The sequence below is a fragment of the Phoenix dactylifera genome, chromosome 11, assembly GCF_009389715.1.
Source record: "Phoenix dactylifera cultivar Barhee BC4 chromosome 11, palm_55x_up_171113_PBpolish2nd_filt_p, whole genome shotgun sequence".
In the NCBI taxonomy this organism is placed as follows: Eukaryota; Viridiplantae; Streptophyta; class Magnoliopsida; order Arecales; family Arecaceae; genus Phoenix; species Phoenix dactylifera.
In genome coordinates, this window is record NC_052402.1 from 17,984,270 (window position 1) to 18,000,773 (window position 16,504).

A 16,504-nucleotide genomic window follows, 5' to 3' on the forward strand; every position below is an offset into this window, starting at 1 on the left:
CAAAAATAGATATTGCCAGTAGAAATAAATATGAAAAATCTAAAAGCATAATCAAGGTGGATCTTGACTTCTACATTAATTTTGTCTGCTGTCGTTCCATCAATTTTTGTCTATATTAGAAGATACGTCTAGTCAATTTTTTTTTTTAAAAAAAGCTTTTTTGCTTTGATCGGCCTATTTCAGAGCCCAAACAATTGAATTTATGTCTGACCGCTAGGGGCGCAACCCTCTAAGAATTGGTATCATATCGTAGATCTTGAAAAGTTATCTAATTTCAAAAAAAAAAATCACAATCGGGTATCGTGTAACCAACTTATCGGCTCCAGAAGATTGGTGTGCAATTCGACTTCCCAATATGGCAGATCTCGCTTGGGAACCTTGTCTAGCCCTACTCATAATGGTCAAAGCGTTCTACATGAAGTTTGATAATCCTCCTGGATCACATCCACATAGCTAGCTTGTTTAGATGGTAGGTGTGCTTATGACCTAGGCCAAGCGATCATTGATTAATAAGAAAATTAGGCTTTTTGTCATGCTTCCATCACCTGTGGTAAATGCTTAATTTTCTTGGGTTCTCACTGCTTCCCTCTCCTAAAATCCTGGCAACCAGCCCTTCTCTTATTAAAGGATTCATGTGTATTCCTTGAGAAACCAAAAAGGATAGTGAACGGGTGTGGAAAGATGGGTATATGCATACATATATGCGTACATAAATATATACATATATCCAAAATATCTCTGTTAACATTGTACATCAAAATGAAACAACTTTTCTTAAGCTTGATGCTATGTACTAGCGCACATGATGCCCTTCAACGGCATAATACTAACTATGGATCAATGATTTTAAAAAAAATTACAGTGTGATCCTATAAGTTTGGACAATTTTTAGACACATTTTCTTAATTTTATTTTTTTAAATAGTTTTATAAAATTTTAAATTATTCCAAAATGATCCTCTGATCATAAATTAGCCAACGTAGTTAGCGTGCTGTTCCAAAAAATCAAAAATACCGCGGCCCTTTTCAACCTTTTTTTGATGCTAACAAATTATCCCTATCTAGGCCAATTACGTCTCACGGTCCCGTGTCTTTGTTGCTCTCGGAGCCCCACGGCCAGGTTGTTCTCACCTAGCCAAAGCTCCTACTCTCATCCCCGTTTATCGTTTCATTTTGTGCCTGTCCTGTGATCGGGCCACAAAGGAAAAGGTGGTTTGATCCCGAGGGAGAATAGAAGAGACGGGCTCAAAGCACCATTTTTTACCATGGGGAGCACCTGTACGGCCCGCGGGTTCAAGTAGCACCTTCTCTCTCCTTCTGCTCCCATAAATCCTTCTCCCCCTCGCCCATTCCTCCCAGCATCATCGTCGTTCCTTGCCTTTCTTATTTTCACCTCATTCTTTTGTCTCCTCCGCACAAAGACAGAATCCTCCTTTCCGGTATTCATTCTTTCCTTCATTAATATATCTATTCACTAATTCCACCTCTTTCCTCTTGGTTTGATTTGTGTTTTTTTTTTTTGGTAGGTAATCTGATGTTGTTCTTCGGATCTAGTTTTAGATCACCTTCTTAGATCCGTTGTAGCTCTTCCACTGCCTCAAGCAACAAGGTAGATATTGATGCCCAAATCCTGCTCGACAATGAAGGTCTAGAGAGCGCTGATCAACCTGCATACAAGGCGAAAGAGGAGCAAAGAAGATGAGGAGGGCCCTAATTGGTCTGTTGTGGTGGAAGACGGAGCGTCAATCTACCGTAGAGAGTCGTTGATCTGCACACAAAATAAAAGATAAAAGCTTAATAGATTGGATAGATTGGCTACGCTCCGATGCCTAAGTCAGACATGGAGAACAATATGAGAAAAGAGAGTATAGTGTAGAGTAACCTATGTCTCTTGCATCCTTGGGATCTTGAGCTCTTTTATAGATGAAAAGTCCTTGTCCCATTCAAAGTTAGAGCTCAAGTGGGAGATTACCCCTTGACTTTCTGAATCGGCCCGAAAATCAAAGTTCCACTAAAATTGGCCTCCTGCTAGGTCATGTATCGGCCCATGATAGATAGGTTAAATTAGGCCATATCAGTAGATATTAGTATTTCCATCCCCGGTTTCTCCTTTTTTTTTCTCTTGTTTCTCGCTTCCACAGGAATGAGTGTGCATGCACACCAGTTCGGTTCTTTGCAATTTTGTCGATGCAGAGGTCTGGAAGTGGGTGGTTTGAGACCTTGTTGAATAGCCATGTTAATGTTAGCTCTAATGGTGAGATCTTCTCTGTCAAAGAAAGACGGAATAATATTTCTTCTATCATGCACACATTAGATAAAGTTTACAATCTGAACTGGTATAGTAGTGCTTCTAAAAATGAATGCACAGCTGCTGTTGGCTTCAAATGGATGCTTAATCAGGTAAAACCATATATGCTGCACATTATTTTTTTCCCTTAAATTATGAATCCTTTAAGAATATGTTACATGCATTCAGCTGAACTTTATCATGTAATAAGATTGCAAAATGCTATATTCTTCTCCTTTTGTACAAACTTTGAGTTCTTCTATTGGAGCTGGGGAGCTGACCTATACTAAATTAATTTGCTCTCTCTCTGTTTCTCTCTCTCTCTCTCTCGTTTAAAATTTTATGGTACTGCAGTTATCTATCTTGCTATCTGTGTCAGCTTTTGAGCTCTGGGAATTCAGGTTTTTTAGATGGGCAAGCTGTTTCCTTGTTCCTAAAATTAGGACTATATATGTTTACTACACTGTTTTTTCTTGCTCATACTTTCTGAATCCTAACTGTGACCTTATTTTCTTGGCAAAGAGTGAATCTGTTTGGATGTTAAACCATCTAGACTTCAAAACAATAGAATTTGTTAGGAAAAAGAAAAAAAAAAAGACTTTGCAAAATCTTACGGTGTGGAGGGTTGGGCTTCTAATGATTTTCTCAGAAACTAAGACTTTTATGAACCTTTAATGTCACGCCCCGAACCCACCACCCGGGTCCGACATGCGACCGGCCGCATGAGCCCTAGAGTAGTGCCCTAAAGATCATGCAAGGCCTAAGATAAACAACAATTCAATAAATCCACAACTAATTAATAAATTCAAATTGATAAATCCAAAATGTCCAAATAAACAATCGGTTCAATTACAAGATTTTCAAATGTCCATCAATAAAAGATAAGCTGCTTCTATCTATCTAGCAGTCTGACTCCATGCTGATCTCATTTCTCGTCCCACCCGATGGACTCTACAAATCCAGTGCCTCTGAAAAAGAAAGTAAGTGTAGTATGAGCTTTTCCAGCCCAGTAAGAATCCCAACCGCCACACATAGTAATAATGATAAAATCATCAACGTAACAAATAAATGTCATTTCATCATTTCAAAAGCTCAAGAAACAACAAGTATATATAACCATTTCATATACATAAATTCTTTTTCACATTATGTGATCTATTCACATATTACTATGATTCCCAAGTTTTAGAATTTATCACTTTTGGCTTTGGACTAACCAAGATCATGACCCAGTCCAAGACTGCACAAATCCCACGCATAAGCTCGTGGCAGCTATCCCACGCGTAAGCCCGTGGAGGCTATCCTACGCATAAGCTCGTAGAGGCTATCCCACGCGTAAGCCCGTGGAGGCTATCCTACGCATAAGCTCGTAGAGGCTATCCCACGCATAAGTTCGTGACAGCTATCCTACGCATAAGCTCGTAGAGGCTATCTCATGACAAGGTTAGTCCAACCCATTTTACATGTCTAGTTTTACATGTTTAATCACATTTCCATCACATCACATATTTTCATAAATTCTCAAAAATATGTTAATTCTTCCCAATTTAATTATTTCAATATTTTCATAACAAAATGCACATCTCATATGTGTCATACAAGCTCGTAAAATTAATATCAACATACTGATAAAAATATATCCAAAGATAAATTCCATACATGCATAAATAGAGGTGCTCAATTGTAGGGATTCTTACAGAAATTTGTGGACTGACTCAAATACGGATCCGGATCACAATCTACGCGCTGGGGTGCTGAGTCCCCCGATCAAAATCTCCTGGCACCGCTGACACTTCCCCTACAACATCAATTATAAATCACAAACTACATCATTTAATATTTAAATATTTTAAACCATGATCGACATCTACTATGGGGTCCATCACCAGATCCCTAAATATCTCTATCCCTCCAGATCTAGGGCAGTCGGGGTGGCCCGACTTCCATCTTGTACCACCGGCCTATGTCGTCGCCAGCTATGGCCGCCGCCATGCCGGCGACGGTGGCCGGTCTCGGTGAAAAGACCAAAGGAAGGGAGTGGATGAGAGAGAAGGGAGGAAGACCCTTCTCTCTTCACAGGTGTTTTTCCTTGGTCCTAGGGCAGCAGCCATGGTGGCTGTGCCCTCTTCCTTCCCCAACCCAACAACTCGGCCACCACTCCGGCGATGATGGCCGGCCAAGAGAGGGAGAGAAGAAGAAATTTCTTCTTCTTCCCCCCAAGAACCGGATGGACTTCCCTTCCCCCCCTTCTCCATCATCAACGGAAGGCCACCGTGATGGTGGCTCGGCTCTCCCCACCCGACGGCAGCCACTGTGGCCCACGACCGCCGTCGCCGTCGCCGCCGATGGCTAACCGACGAGAGGAAAAGGAGGAGAGGACAGGATCACGAGGAAGAAGACCTCGGATCTGCCATCCCCCATCTCCAACCAACCTGAAATCCCTTCCACAGTCCCGATCCACCCCATCTGCCATGAATCCCGGCCAACCCCGGCGGCCGGCGGCGGCACAATCCGGAAGAGAGAGGCCGAAACAGGGGTACCCTGTTTCAGGTCCCTCTCCGGCGATTTCACCGGCCAAAATCCAATTTCACACAGCCCTACCCCTAGCAAAGGAAGCACAAGGGAAGGACCCACGCTTACCTCGGTCCGACGGGGTGTTCCGACGATCTTTCCGGCGAGAAATCGAAGGGAGCGAGCTCGGATTAACCTCCTCTCTTCTCTCGATTTGTGGATGGTCTTCACCGAAGGAAAGGGGGCTTTGGGGCTTCCTCCGCGGCCGGCCGGATCTCGGAACCGTCGCCTCTCCAGCGCTCGGTCTCCTCCGGCGAGTCACCTCCTCTAACGCCGCCGCCTCCGCCCTCTTCCCGTTTCTTCTCGCACGATCGTGCCTAGGGCACGATCGTAAATGATGGATGGGCCGGCCCGAAAGGCACGATCGTAAATGATGGATGGGCCCGGTCTTTTCGGGCCGGCCCGTCCATCCCTCTCTCTTTTTTTTTCTGGGTATTACATACTCTCCCCCTTAAAAAAAATTTCGTCCTCGAAATTAACTTACTTGAAGCCTCAAACTTTTTAAAAAATATACATCCATCATATCATCCCTGAGATCTCAAATAGTCTTCCTCTTGGAGTACCTACTCATAAGATTTTGACATACGAAAATCACAGCATCTCAAAACTTGATTTTTTCTATTTACCACACGTAGTAAGTTCTTTTGATCTCCTTCAAAAGAATTCCAAACTCCCAACCTTGGATTAAAATGCCATAATTATATCCCAAAGAAATTAATTTCTCTTGATTCTACACAGAGATCATAATTGGCTTGATAGAAATAGGAGAAATCTTTAGTATCAAATGCTCTTAATATTCTATAATCATTTTTCTTTTTTTTTAAACTTTGTCTGTGATTAAATGATCAACCTTTTTCCTAGAAAAACCGCAAACCTGTTCAAATAGGTATATTAACAATGTCAGAGCTAGGAGTCGAAGAACTATGTTAAATCATTCCAGGCCCAAGCTTAATCACAGAGCTATCAATCCGTTAACGCTAAATTTGAGATGCCCCAAAATTCTTCTTAGAATTATCAAAAATAGGAGAGCCCACAACTACTTCCAGTAGGCAAAGAATCAACGACATTCCCCTCTACTAGAAAACTAACTCAAGTCTTTCATAATAATACCTTTCAGATTAAGGTATTTTTTTTTAATCGATTTCAAAATAACTCAAACCACTACACTTCCGCTACGCACTCTAATCTAACTCATCAAATTCTCTAAAGTCACAAAATGATTTCTGACCAAAGTATCACTTTACATCGAGACTAATAAAATCCAAATTTTAAATTTTCAAGTAGAACTAGAGCAAAATCTCTAGATCTTTTTGTCCTCAATTTATATAGAGTGTACTTACCATAACTAACCCCCGATCCTTTAGTCAAGTTTAAGGTCACTACGTAATCTCCACAACCTTCTTAGAATCCAAAATATCTAAGTTTAATTTAAAGGGGGTAATTCTTGTATTCCCTTAGCAATTTAATTAGAAAATCTACATTAATTTTCCTTCCAACAGAATTTACTTCAAACTCAATGGGTTAGAACTGTTGAGCCAATATCACTATGAGTAGGAATTAACTCTATCCACCTCCAAATCCTTCTTCACCAAAATCCTTGATGTCTATGATCAATATTACATATAATAACTCACATAAGCATCTCACAATCAAAATCTCTACTCAATAATGTATTTTACAATGACAAAGATTTCTAGTTAGATCATAAACCTAGACTTGAGTTCAAATTAACACATCCAATAGTCTCCAACAATTATAAGAAAAATTCAGTAGCCTAATCCAGATATACAAATTCAAATAATTAGAATACTTCACCAATTTGCATACTATATGGCCTTAAAAATTTAATCCACTAATAGAAATATGCTGATTTACAATATTCAAACATGTCAATTCCAAATATAATCTCCATACAGATTTAACCTCGAAAACATTCTGCACTAATACCACGAAAAAATCTTTCTTAGCCCACTTCAATAATACGGAAGATCTATATATAAATCACACTCTAATAATTAGTAACAAAACCAAAAGTACGATCATATCACAATCCATATCAAGTTTGAACTTCTAAGTCATTTAAATAATATCTAAACATGGTATAACCGGTATGCCATTGTTAACCTTCCTACACTTATCTTTGGTCAAACCTCTTTTATCATGATCAAAGATAATTTATACTTTCTTTCCGCACTCATCGAAACCCAAACCGATGCATACATTTTATCACAATGTCCAGTGATCTTACATCTTAAGCACCGAATTTAATTGTCATGTCACAAATGATCATAACCTTGAGCTATGATATATTTCTGTCATAATCCCTAATGATCTTAAACGTCAAACTCTAATGCCACTAAGGCTACAGTCCCTAGTGGTCTTAAACCGTAGATTATAATATCATTCCTGTTACAATCTCAAGTGACTATAAACCAAGGCTCTGATAGTTTTTCTATCATAATTTCCCACTCACACTCACCTGAACTTAAACCTTAGGATACCTTAACCTTAAGCTCTGATACCAAATCTGTCACGCCCCGAACCCACCATCCGGGTCCGGCATGCGACCGGCCGCATGAGCCCTAGAGCAGTGCCCTAAAGATCATGCAAGGCTTGAGATAAACAACAATTCAATAAATCCACAACTAATTAGTAAATTCAAATTGATAAATCCGACATGTCCAAATAAACAATCGGTTCAATTACAAGATTTCCAAATGTCCATCAATAAAAGATAAGCTGCTTCTATCTATCTAGCAGTCTGACTCTATGCTGATCTCATTTCTCGTCCCACCCGATGGACTCTACAAATCCAGTGCCTCTGAAAAAGGAAGTAAGTGTAGTATGAGCTTTTCCAGCCTAGTAAGAATTCCAACAGCCACACACAGTAATAATGATAAAATCATCAAAGTAACAAATAAATGTCATTTTATCATTTCAAAAGCTCAAGAAACAACAAGTATATATAACCATTTCATATACATAAATTCTTTTTCACATTATGTGATCTATTCACATATTACTATGATTTCCAAGTTTTAGAATTAATCACTTCTGGCTTTGGACTAACCAAGATCATGACCCAGTCCAAGACTGCACAAATCCCATGCATAAGCTCGTGGCAGCTATCCCACGCGTAAGCCCGTGGAGGCTATCCTACGCATAAGCTCGTAGAGGCTATCCTACGCGTAAGCCCGTGGAGGCTATCCTACGCATAAGCTCGTAGAGGCTATCCCACGCATAAGCTCGTGACAGCTATCATATGCATAAGCTCGTAGAGGCTATCTCATGACAAGGTTAGTCCAACCCATTTTACATGTCTAGTTTTACATGTTTAATCACATTTCCATCACATCACATATTTTCATAAATTCTCAAAAATATGTTAATTCTTTCTAATTTAATTATTTCAATATTTTCATAACAAAATGCACATCTCATATGTGTCATACAAGCTCGTAAAATTAATATCAACATATTGATAAAAATATATCCAAAGATAAATTCCATACATGCATAAATAGAGGTGCTCAGTTGTAGGAATTCTTATAGAAATTTGTGGACTGACTCAAATACGGATTCGGATCACAACCTACGCGCTGGGGTGCTGAGTCCCCCGATCAAAATCTTCTAGCACCGCTGACACTTTCCCTACAACATCAATTATAAATCACAAACTAAATCATTTAATATTTAAATATTATAAACCATGATCCACATCTACTATGGGGTCCATCACCAGATCCCCAAACATCTCTATCCCTCCAGATCTGGGGCAGTCGGGGTGGCCCGACTCCCACCTTGTACCACCGGCCTATGTCGTCGCCAGCCACGGCCGCCGCCATGCCGGCGACGGTGGCCGGTCTCAGTGAAAGGACCAAAGGAAGGGAGTGGATGAGAGAGAAGGGAGGAAGACCCTTCTCTCTTCATAGGTGTTTTTCCTTGGTCCTAGGGCAGCAGTTATGGTGGTTGTGCCCTCTTCCTTCCCCAACCCAACAATTCGGCCACCACTCCAACGATGATGGCCGGCCAAGAGAGGGAGAAGAGAAAAAATTTCTTCTTCTCCCCCCCCCCCCCAAGAACCGGATGGACTTCCCTCCCCCCCCCCCTCCATCATCAATGGAAGGCCACCGTGATGGTGGCTCGGCTCCCCCCACCCGACGGCGGCCACTGTGGCCCACGACCGCCGTCGCTGTCGCCGCCGATGGCTAACCGACGAGAGGAAAAGGAGGAGAGGACGGGATCACGAGGAAGAAGACCTCGGATCTGCCATCCTCCATCTCCAACGAACCTGAAATCCCTTCCACAGTCCCGATCCACCCCATCTGCCATGAAACCCGGCCAACCCCGGCGGCCGGCGGCGGCACAATCCGGAAGAGAGAGGCCGAAACAGGGGTACCCTGTTTCGGGTCCCTCTCCGGCGATTTCACCGGCCAAAAACCAATTTCACACGGCCCTACCCCTAGCAAAGGAAGCACAAGGGAAGGACCCACACTTACCTCGGTCCGATGGGGTGTTCCGACGATCTTTCCGGCGAGAAATCGAAGGGAGCAAGCTCGGATCAACCTCCTCTCTTCTCCCGATTTGTGGATGGTCTTCACCGAAGGAAAGGGGGCTTTGGGGCTTCCTCTGCGGCCGGCCGGATCTCGGAACCGTCGCCTCTCCGGCGCTCGGTCTCCTCCGGCGAGTCACCTCCTCTAACGCCGCCGCATCCCCCCTCTTCCCATTTCTTCTCCCACGATCGTGCCTAGGGCACGATCGTAAATGATGGATGGGCCCGGTCTTTTCGGGCCGGCCCGTCCATCCCTCTCTTTTTTTTTTTTCTGGGTGTTACATTTAAGAAGTGGAACCTTTATGTTATTGGGTAATCTGAATTGCTGGGAATTGTTAAGGACTTTTTGACATAACTGTGTAGGATCAGATGGTATCAAAGTGCTCTCGAGTGTGGAGTAATGCAAACTAAAGACCAGCTCAGGTTGAAATTTTATTCAGGAAGTGGTTATTTGGCAACAAACCAAAGTGAAGTATCTGAACAAGAAAGATATAAATGACACTTGTTATTAAAAGGCAACATTAAGATATATAAGAAATAGGATGGAAAAATTCCTAGCTGATGGTTGCAATTGAAGAAAATAGAGAAGCTTGTAGATGCATCATGAAGAATATAAAACTGCTGTTATTTGGAGATAATGTGTCTAGCAAATTTTCCAATAATTAAAATTGGGAAATAACATATGACGCAAATAGATTTCTTAAAGGTTGCAAGGATGAGGTTAGGACGAGGAAATAATGCATTGATTGTACACTAGTCATGGTTTTGTACTTCTTTGTGAAATTGTACGCTAAATCAGCATGCAAAAGAGATTTCACTACTTGCAAATTATCTTAGCCAATGTGTTGACCTTTTTTTTCACTTAAAGAGGTATTTTTCTCTTAGTCTTTTTTTACTTTAATGGTTGGTAGACAGATCTAAAGGATTTTGCATTCCAGGCATATGAAGGCATGTGGTGGATTATTGAACTAGAGATGCATCAGCATCTTGGTGCAACAGGAATTTTGCAGCAAACTTGTGACCTGCTGTTTTGATGGTGTTAGCAGCCATCCATTGGAGCTGTTGGACTGAGCGAAATGCCAGAATCTTCCTCAAAAAATCTTGTTCCTTGGCTTTGGTGGCTTGGAAAGGGATTAATCTTTTTCATGCTTGGTCAATTCTGTGCAGTGAAAAGGCTCTCCCGGGCTTTACCAAACTAGCTGGGACGGTTCGCAGCATTCACTTTTATGATCTGGAGGATCCTTGAATTCTTTATCCTGATGCTTTTCTTCTCTTGGCTGGGACAAAGTTGCTGCTTCCACTGCTAATTTCGATACATCATTCAGGCTGCTGTGAGTCAGTTTTTCTCCATCTGCACAGACAGCTGCTTTTTCTCTTGCTGCCCCTCCATAGGCTGTGATGATCAGAAGGCTTCTTATGTCTTGGGTTTTTTATTCCTGTCGCCCTCGATCATCTCTCTGCTGAAGACTATGATGGAGAATTTCGCAGCATTGTGATCATCTATGGTTCCTTTTTCTTGCCGCATTCTGGTGCACTAAGATGCTTTTCTTCTGAGTCTCCTTTTGCCTACAACCATGAAGAAGTGTTTTTTCTTTGGAATTTCTTAGAAGCAGCAGTTTTTATTTCCTTTAAGCTTGTATATTCCTCTATTATCTTCGTCTCTTATATGGTGTAACTTATATTCTGTGTACATTCTTCTCCTCCTTTATTTCTGAATAAAATTGGTGACTAATGAGGATTAAACCCATTAGCTTCCATCATCAAGAGGATTAAACTCGTTAGCTTCCATCATCTTTGGAAAAAAAATGTATCCCAACTCTTTACTCAGGGTCTTCCTTGATGTCACAAAAGATAGATTGCTCGCTGGAATTCTGCTGCATCGCCAATCACCATCCAGACAGAGTATTTACTCCACCTAAAAAATTCAACATCAGATCAAGAAGTTTGCTGAGTTCTAAAATTATATAAAAAAAAATCAAGAAAGGAAGGAAGAAAGCCACAAGATACGACAGGGTAGTCAGTTTTAGAATTTTCAAGCCATCAGAAATTTTAGACCGCGAGAGGATAAACGTGCACTTCCAGCCCACTGGAAAGTCGAGTCCAAATTTGCCTTCCGAACGTGGTTTTGGTAGATATAAAACCATGCAGTAAGGATACCAAATCCACTAAGACAAGCAAGTGAAGGGCCATGAAGACCTGGCCACTTTCTCTTCTTTTCCTCTCTAGCCTCTTGTATCCCTCCATTGCAGGAGATACCATCACTCCAAGCACACCACTCAGCGATGGCGAAACTTTGGTTTCAGCGGGTGGGAACTTTGAATTAGGCTTCTTCAGCCCGGGCAGTTCGAAGAATAGATACTTGGGCATTTGGTACAAGAATATCTCAACTCATACAGTTGTTTGGGTTGCCAACAGAGAAGCTCCGCTTACCGACGGTACTGGAAGTCTAAACATCAGCAGCGATGGAAATCTCATCCTCTACAATCAGGCAGCCAAGGTTTTGTGGTCGACGAATTCATCGAAAGCAAGCAGTCCAGTGGCACAGCTCTTAGATACCGGGAATTTTGTTCTGAAAGAAGGTAACAGTGATTCACATAGCTTCTTGTGGCAGAGTTTCAACTACCCATGCGATACGCTACTTCCAGGAATGAAACTTGGATGGAATTTAACAACCGGTTTCGACCTATATCTTACCACATGGAAGAGCACCGATGACCCTTCACCAGGGGACTACTCATTCAAGCTCGATCCTCTTGGAGCGCCGGAATTCTTCATATGGAAGCAATCGACAAAAGAATATCGAAGTGGGCCTTGGAATGGGATTCAATTCAGTGGTGAGCCTGAGATGGATTCTGACAACTACTTAACCTTTGAATTTTTCATTTATCCACATGCAGTATATTACATGTTTAAAGTTGTAGACAGCTCGATCATTTCAAGGTTTATGCTGAACCAATCAAAGATCCAACGATATGTTTGGTTTAATTCAACGTTAGGGTGGACCCTCTATTGGTCGATACCAAAAGACCAATGCGATTATTATGCCGTGTGTGGTCCTTATGGTATTTGTAACACGAATGACTCGCCAATCTGCAACTGTATGTATGGATTCACTCCCAAGTCACCACTAGAATGGAATCTCAGAGATGGGCATAATGGGTGCGTGCGGAAGACAAGCTTGGATTGCCATGGAGACGGGTTTGTAAGATTGTCTCATGTCAAGTTGCCAGACACCTCAAATTCTACTCTGAACGAGAGCATGAGCCTTGAGCAGTGTCGGGAAAGCTGCTTGAATAATTGTTCATGTGTGGCTTATGCAAGTGCTAATATCACTGAAGGAGGAAGTGGTTGTATTATTTGGGGAAGTGATCTGATAGATATTAAGCAATTTGTTGATGGCGGGCAGGATCTCTACTTCCGTCTTGCAGCATCCGAACTGAGTAAGTCTTTGGATTTTCTTGGACTTGTTTTTGCTTGTTACTAAGTACATGTTGAATATTTTACCAAAAAAAAGGAAATTAAATGTTGAATCTTGCCTCAGGATACATGCTAATTAGAGTCTGTAGCTGAAGATGTTAACTCTAGGTTATATGGATTTTGTTGTCTCAATACTAAGGTTTTATGATGGGTGTGTGCAATTTAAACGTGGTTATTCCTTTTTCAGTTCTCCAATATCTTTCCTACACAATAAATGTGGTCATTCATTTTAATTTAGATATTAGAGGCTTGTAGAGGAAAGTTTGAAATGGGACACTCTAATGTCTAACCAGTTAGATATCTTTTTCCATGCTTCGTTCTCTTATCCATGGCCGAATTTGTTAATTTGTCTTCGGAACTAAATGCATACTCTTTAATTGTCCTGCATTAGAACTTCAGACTCTTCTCATAAGAAAGAAAAAAGAATAGATAACTTCAGACTTCATGTTTAGAAAAATTGGCCGCGGCCGTAGAACTTTGACTTCATCTCTGGATGAACCATTTTGTCTTTAGCTTACGTTTTCTGATTGCTTGATCCGGACTGGTTGATACAGAAAGGGAAGATTTCAATGAGAAATGACAAAGTGGCAGAGCAGAGATAATTAACTGGCGCACATAAACTAAAAGATGATCCCCTTACCAAGTCCAATTGACAACTAACAGGCCTTCTTGAACACTTTCGATGAGAGACATCCTAGATAAAATTTCTCTGCCCACAAACAATGATCACGTCCTAATCTGAATTCATTGTTCCATATCCGAAGACAGCTGAATTTTGATCTTTCCTAAGATGATAAAACCAAGTATCTTTTTAAGCTGTATGTGTTTATTATACACCAGTCATCTAGTTAAATACCACAACAAAATGGTATGTTTGATATTGCACTGTTATAAATAGATTAAACTGAGTAAAAAATTTTCTCATGATTCCATTAAAGTAATGCAGACACAGGCTCAACTGGAGGCAACTTGAACGAGAAAGAAGTGATAGTTATTATCGTCATATGTGTAGCATCTGGGCTGCTGCTATTGGTGTCAAGTGGATGTTACATCTGGCATAAGATGTTCAAAAGTAATAATAAATTACAATTTTTACTTAGAAAAGAACAGAACCAGGAGTTGCTATTTCCTAAGTCCATGTACTCATCAATTCAATGAATTCTTCTAAACCAGGTATTAAGTTAAGTGGGCGAAGGCAGTTATCATTTGATTTGGCTCTTACTGCATTAGGTTCTACTCAAGACCACCACCCACAAGATGAAAGTAATAGAGGGGAAGAACTGGAACTCCCCCTATTTGAACTAAGCACCATAGTGATTGCCACAGCCAACTTCTCTATCTCTAATAAGCTTGGTGAGGGTGGCTTTGGCACTGTTTACAAGGTAATGTAGGCATCTCATTGCAGTATTTGTTTGATTTGGTTATCATTTATGGTGAAAATCCCTGACAGCAGCATTTAATCAATTTCTATGTGAGGCTAAGTTTGCACCTACGCTGACTATCACTGTTTTCATCATATCTTTTTCTTTTATTTGTCTGGTTAAAGAAGTTGACATGCTCTTGGATGATGACTCCATGAATGCTGGTTGTGATGGAGCAGGGTGAACTTGAAGATGGGCAGGGCATAGCTGTGAAGAGGTTGTCAAGGCATTCACGACAAGGCACAGATGAGTTCAAGAATGAGGTTATGTTGATCGCCAAACTTCAGCACGTAAATCTTGTTAGACTGCTTGGTTGTTGCATGCAAGGAGAAGACAGGATGTTAATCTATGAATACATGCATAATAGAAGTCTGGACACCATCATCTTCGGTTCGTCATTCTTACCTATTTTGAACTTCAATCAGATTGAAGGATTTAAATAAACGTCAACAATGTTGATATACTATTACAAAATACTAAGCATATATAGTCTCCAGCTTTCCTACTTTGGTGATTTGCGCTTAGATATTCATGGAAACTAGGCTATAGAATTGTGCTAAAAAATAATTTTGTTCGTCTAATGGAACGGAGTTGGCTTTAGTTCACCTATATATATGAAATTTTGCAACTGGAAAGGAAAATTTGAAGGCTTTTATAAAAAAATAATGGTTAATTTGCCTGATTATTGTGCAGATAAAACTAAATGTGCACTCCTGACTTGGCAAAAACGTTTCAATATCATTGTGGGGATTGCCCGTGGACTTCTTTATCTTCATCAAGATTCTAGGTTCAGAATCATCCACAGGGACCTCAAGGCTAGCAACATTCTTCTAGATAAAGACATGAACCCCAAAATCTCGGACTTCGGTGTGGCGAGAATATTTGGAGGAGATCAGATTGATGCATATACCAAGAGAGTGGTGGGAACATAGTAAGCATCATTTTTCATAAATATTTTTGTTGTGTATATTTTGACCCTGAAAACTTATCATCATAAACTTCCTTTAAAAAGTTCCATCTAGTAATTCCGGTTATGTCATGCAGTGGGTATATGTCTCCAGAGTATGCCATGGATGGTATTTTCTCGGTGAAGTCAGATGTCTTTAGTTTCGGTGTCTTGGTCCTTGAAATCATAAGTGGCAAGAAGAACAGAGTAATTTATAGTGCTGAGCCCAACCTCAACCTCCTTAGTCATGTAAGTAAATAAAAATGATAGCATTTATGTTTTATCAAAGTCTCTTCCATCTGCTTTCTCATGTCTTCTCAAATATTAATTTAAAAACTTTCAGACATGGAAACTATGGAAGGAAGGCAACGGCTTGGAGCTGCTAGATAAGTCGATGGGTTGTTCTTATTCCATTAATGAAGTACTCAGATGCATACAGGTGGGCCTCTTATGTGTTCAGGATAGAGCCGAGGACAGACCACATATGTCAACCGTAATTTTGATGTTGGGTAGTGCAAGCACGATGCTACCACTACCAAAGCAGCCAGGTTATTGTAGCGAGAGAAGTGCAATAGATACGGAACGGTCTTCGAGTTGCACTGTTAATGAAATAACAATGACAATGTTAGCCAGTCGTTAGAGGACTGGCCTATCATTAGATGAAGGTCAATGCCAGTTTGGAACTAGGTAGCCTTTGGCTAAGAAAGATTACCCAGTCTCACACTCACTTATGTGACAGTTCAAAAGAAATGTCTCTTCCCTGTATACATTTGTCGCAAAAAATTTTGCTACTGAAAGATTAAATGAATGTATTACATTAAAAAGAGTAGTACTTTACTTCCTCAACTAACTGATTGGAATATTAGAGATGACTGCATTAAAGGAATATGCTGCAAGCGAAACAGCGACAGACAACCCTCCTGCATATATATACTTTCTAAGCTTTAATATTACAGGGCCGTAAATGCCTCCCGTTATATATGTGTCTGTCTGTGTTATGTGTATTATGTATTATGTATATATATATGTATATATATATGTATATATATATATTTTATTTATATTATATTTTTTTTTTTTTTTTTTTATTTTTTTATATTATATTATTATTTATTTTTATTTTTATATATTTATTATTATATATGTATGTATGTATGTATGTATGTATATTCAAGTGGTGTGTTTCCCCTATTTTCCTCAAAAAGACTGCCTTCTTTTCAAAACTATTAGTTTATAGTATTATATAAAATC

General features: G+C 40.3%; 1 protein-coding gene and 1 long non-coding RNA gene across 2 annotated transcripts; both read left to right on the forward strand.

Moving 5' to 3' along the window:
- The first annotated feature begins 1,127 nt into the window (after nt 1-1,127).
- On the forward strand, nt 1,128-11,169 carry LOC120112418. Its single transcript, XR_005514044.1, has 3 exons — nt 1,128-1,438; nt 1,526-2,399; nt 10,348-11,169. It is a non-coding gene; the product is annotated as an uncharacterized LOC120112418 (long non-coding RNA).
- A 424-nt stretch (nt 11,170-11,593) lies between these two features.
- On the forward strand, nt 11,594-16,077 carry LOC113461066 (receptor-like serine/threonine-protein kinase SD1-8). The gene is made up of 7 exons (XM_039131805.1): nt 11,594-12,849; nt 13,833-13,958; nt 14,060-14,268; nt 14,487-14,697; nt 15,001-15,238; nt 15,352-15,502; nt 15,597-16,077. The coding sequence occupies exons 1-7, from the start codon at nt 11,598-11,600 to the stop codon at nt 15,891-15,893; spliced, it is 2,484 nt and encodes an 827-aa protein (XP_038987733.1). The 5' UTR covers nt 11,594-11,597; the 3' UTR covers nt 15,894-16,077.
- Nucleotides 16,078-16,504: the final 427 nt, after the last annotated feature.

Bases quoted from the DNA above. Each gene is read 5' to 3' on its own strand.
- LOC113461066 (XM_039131805.1), top strand. From the start codon at position 11,598: ATGAAGACCTGGCCACTTTCTCTTCTTTTCCTCTCTAGCCTCTTGTAT. The intron at 13,959-14,059 runs GTAATAATAAAT...CTTCTAAACCAG, and splicing joins CTGGCATAAGATGTTCAAAA to GTATTAAGTTAAGTGGGCGA. The intron at 15,239-15,351 runs GTAAGCATCATT...TATGTCATGCAG, and splicing joins AAGAGAGTGGTGGGAACATA to TGGGTATATGTCTCCAGAGT.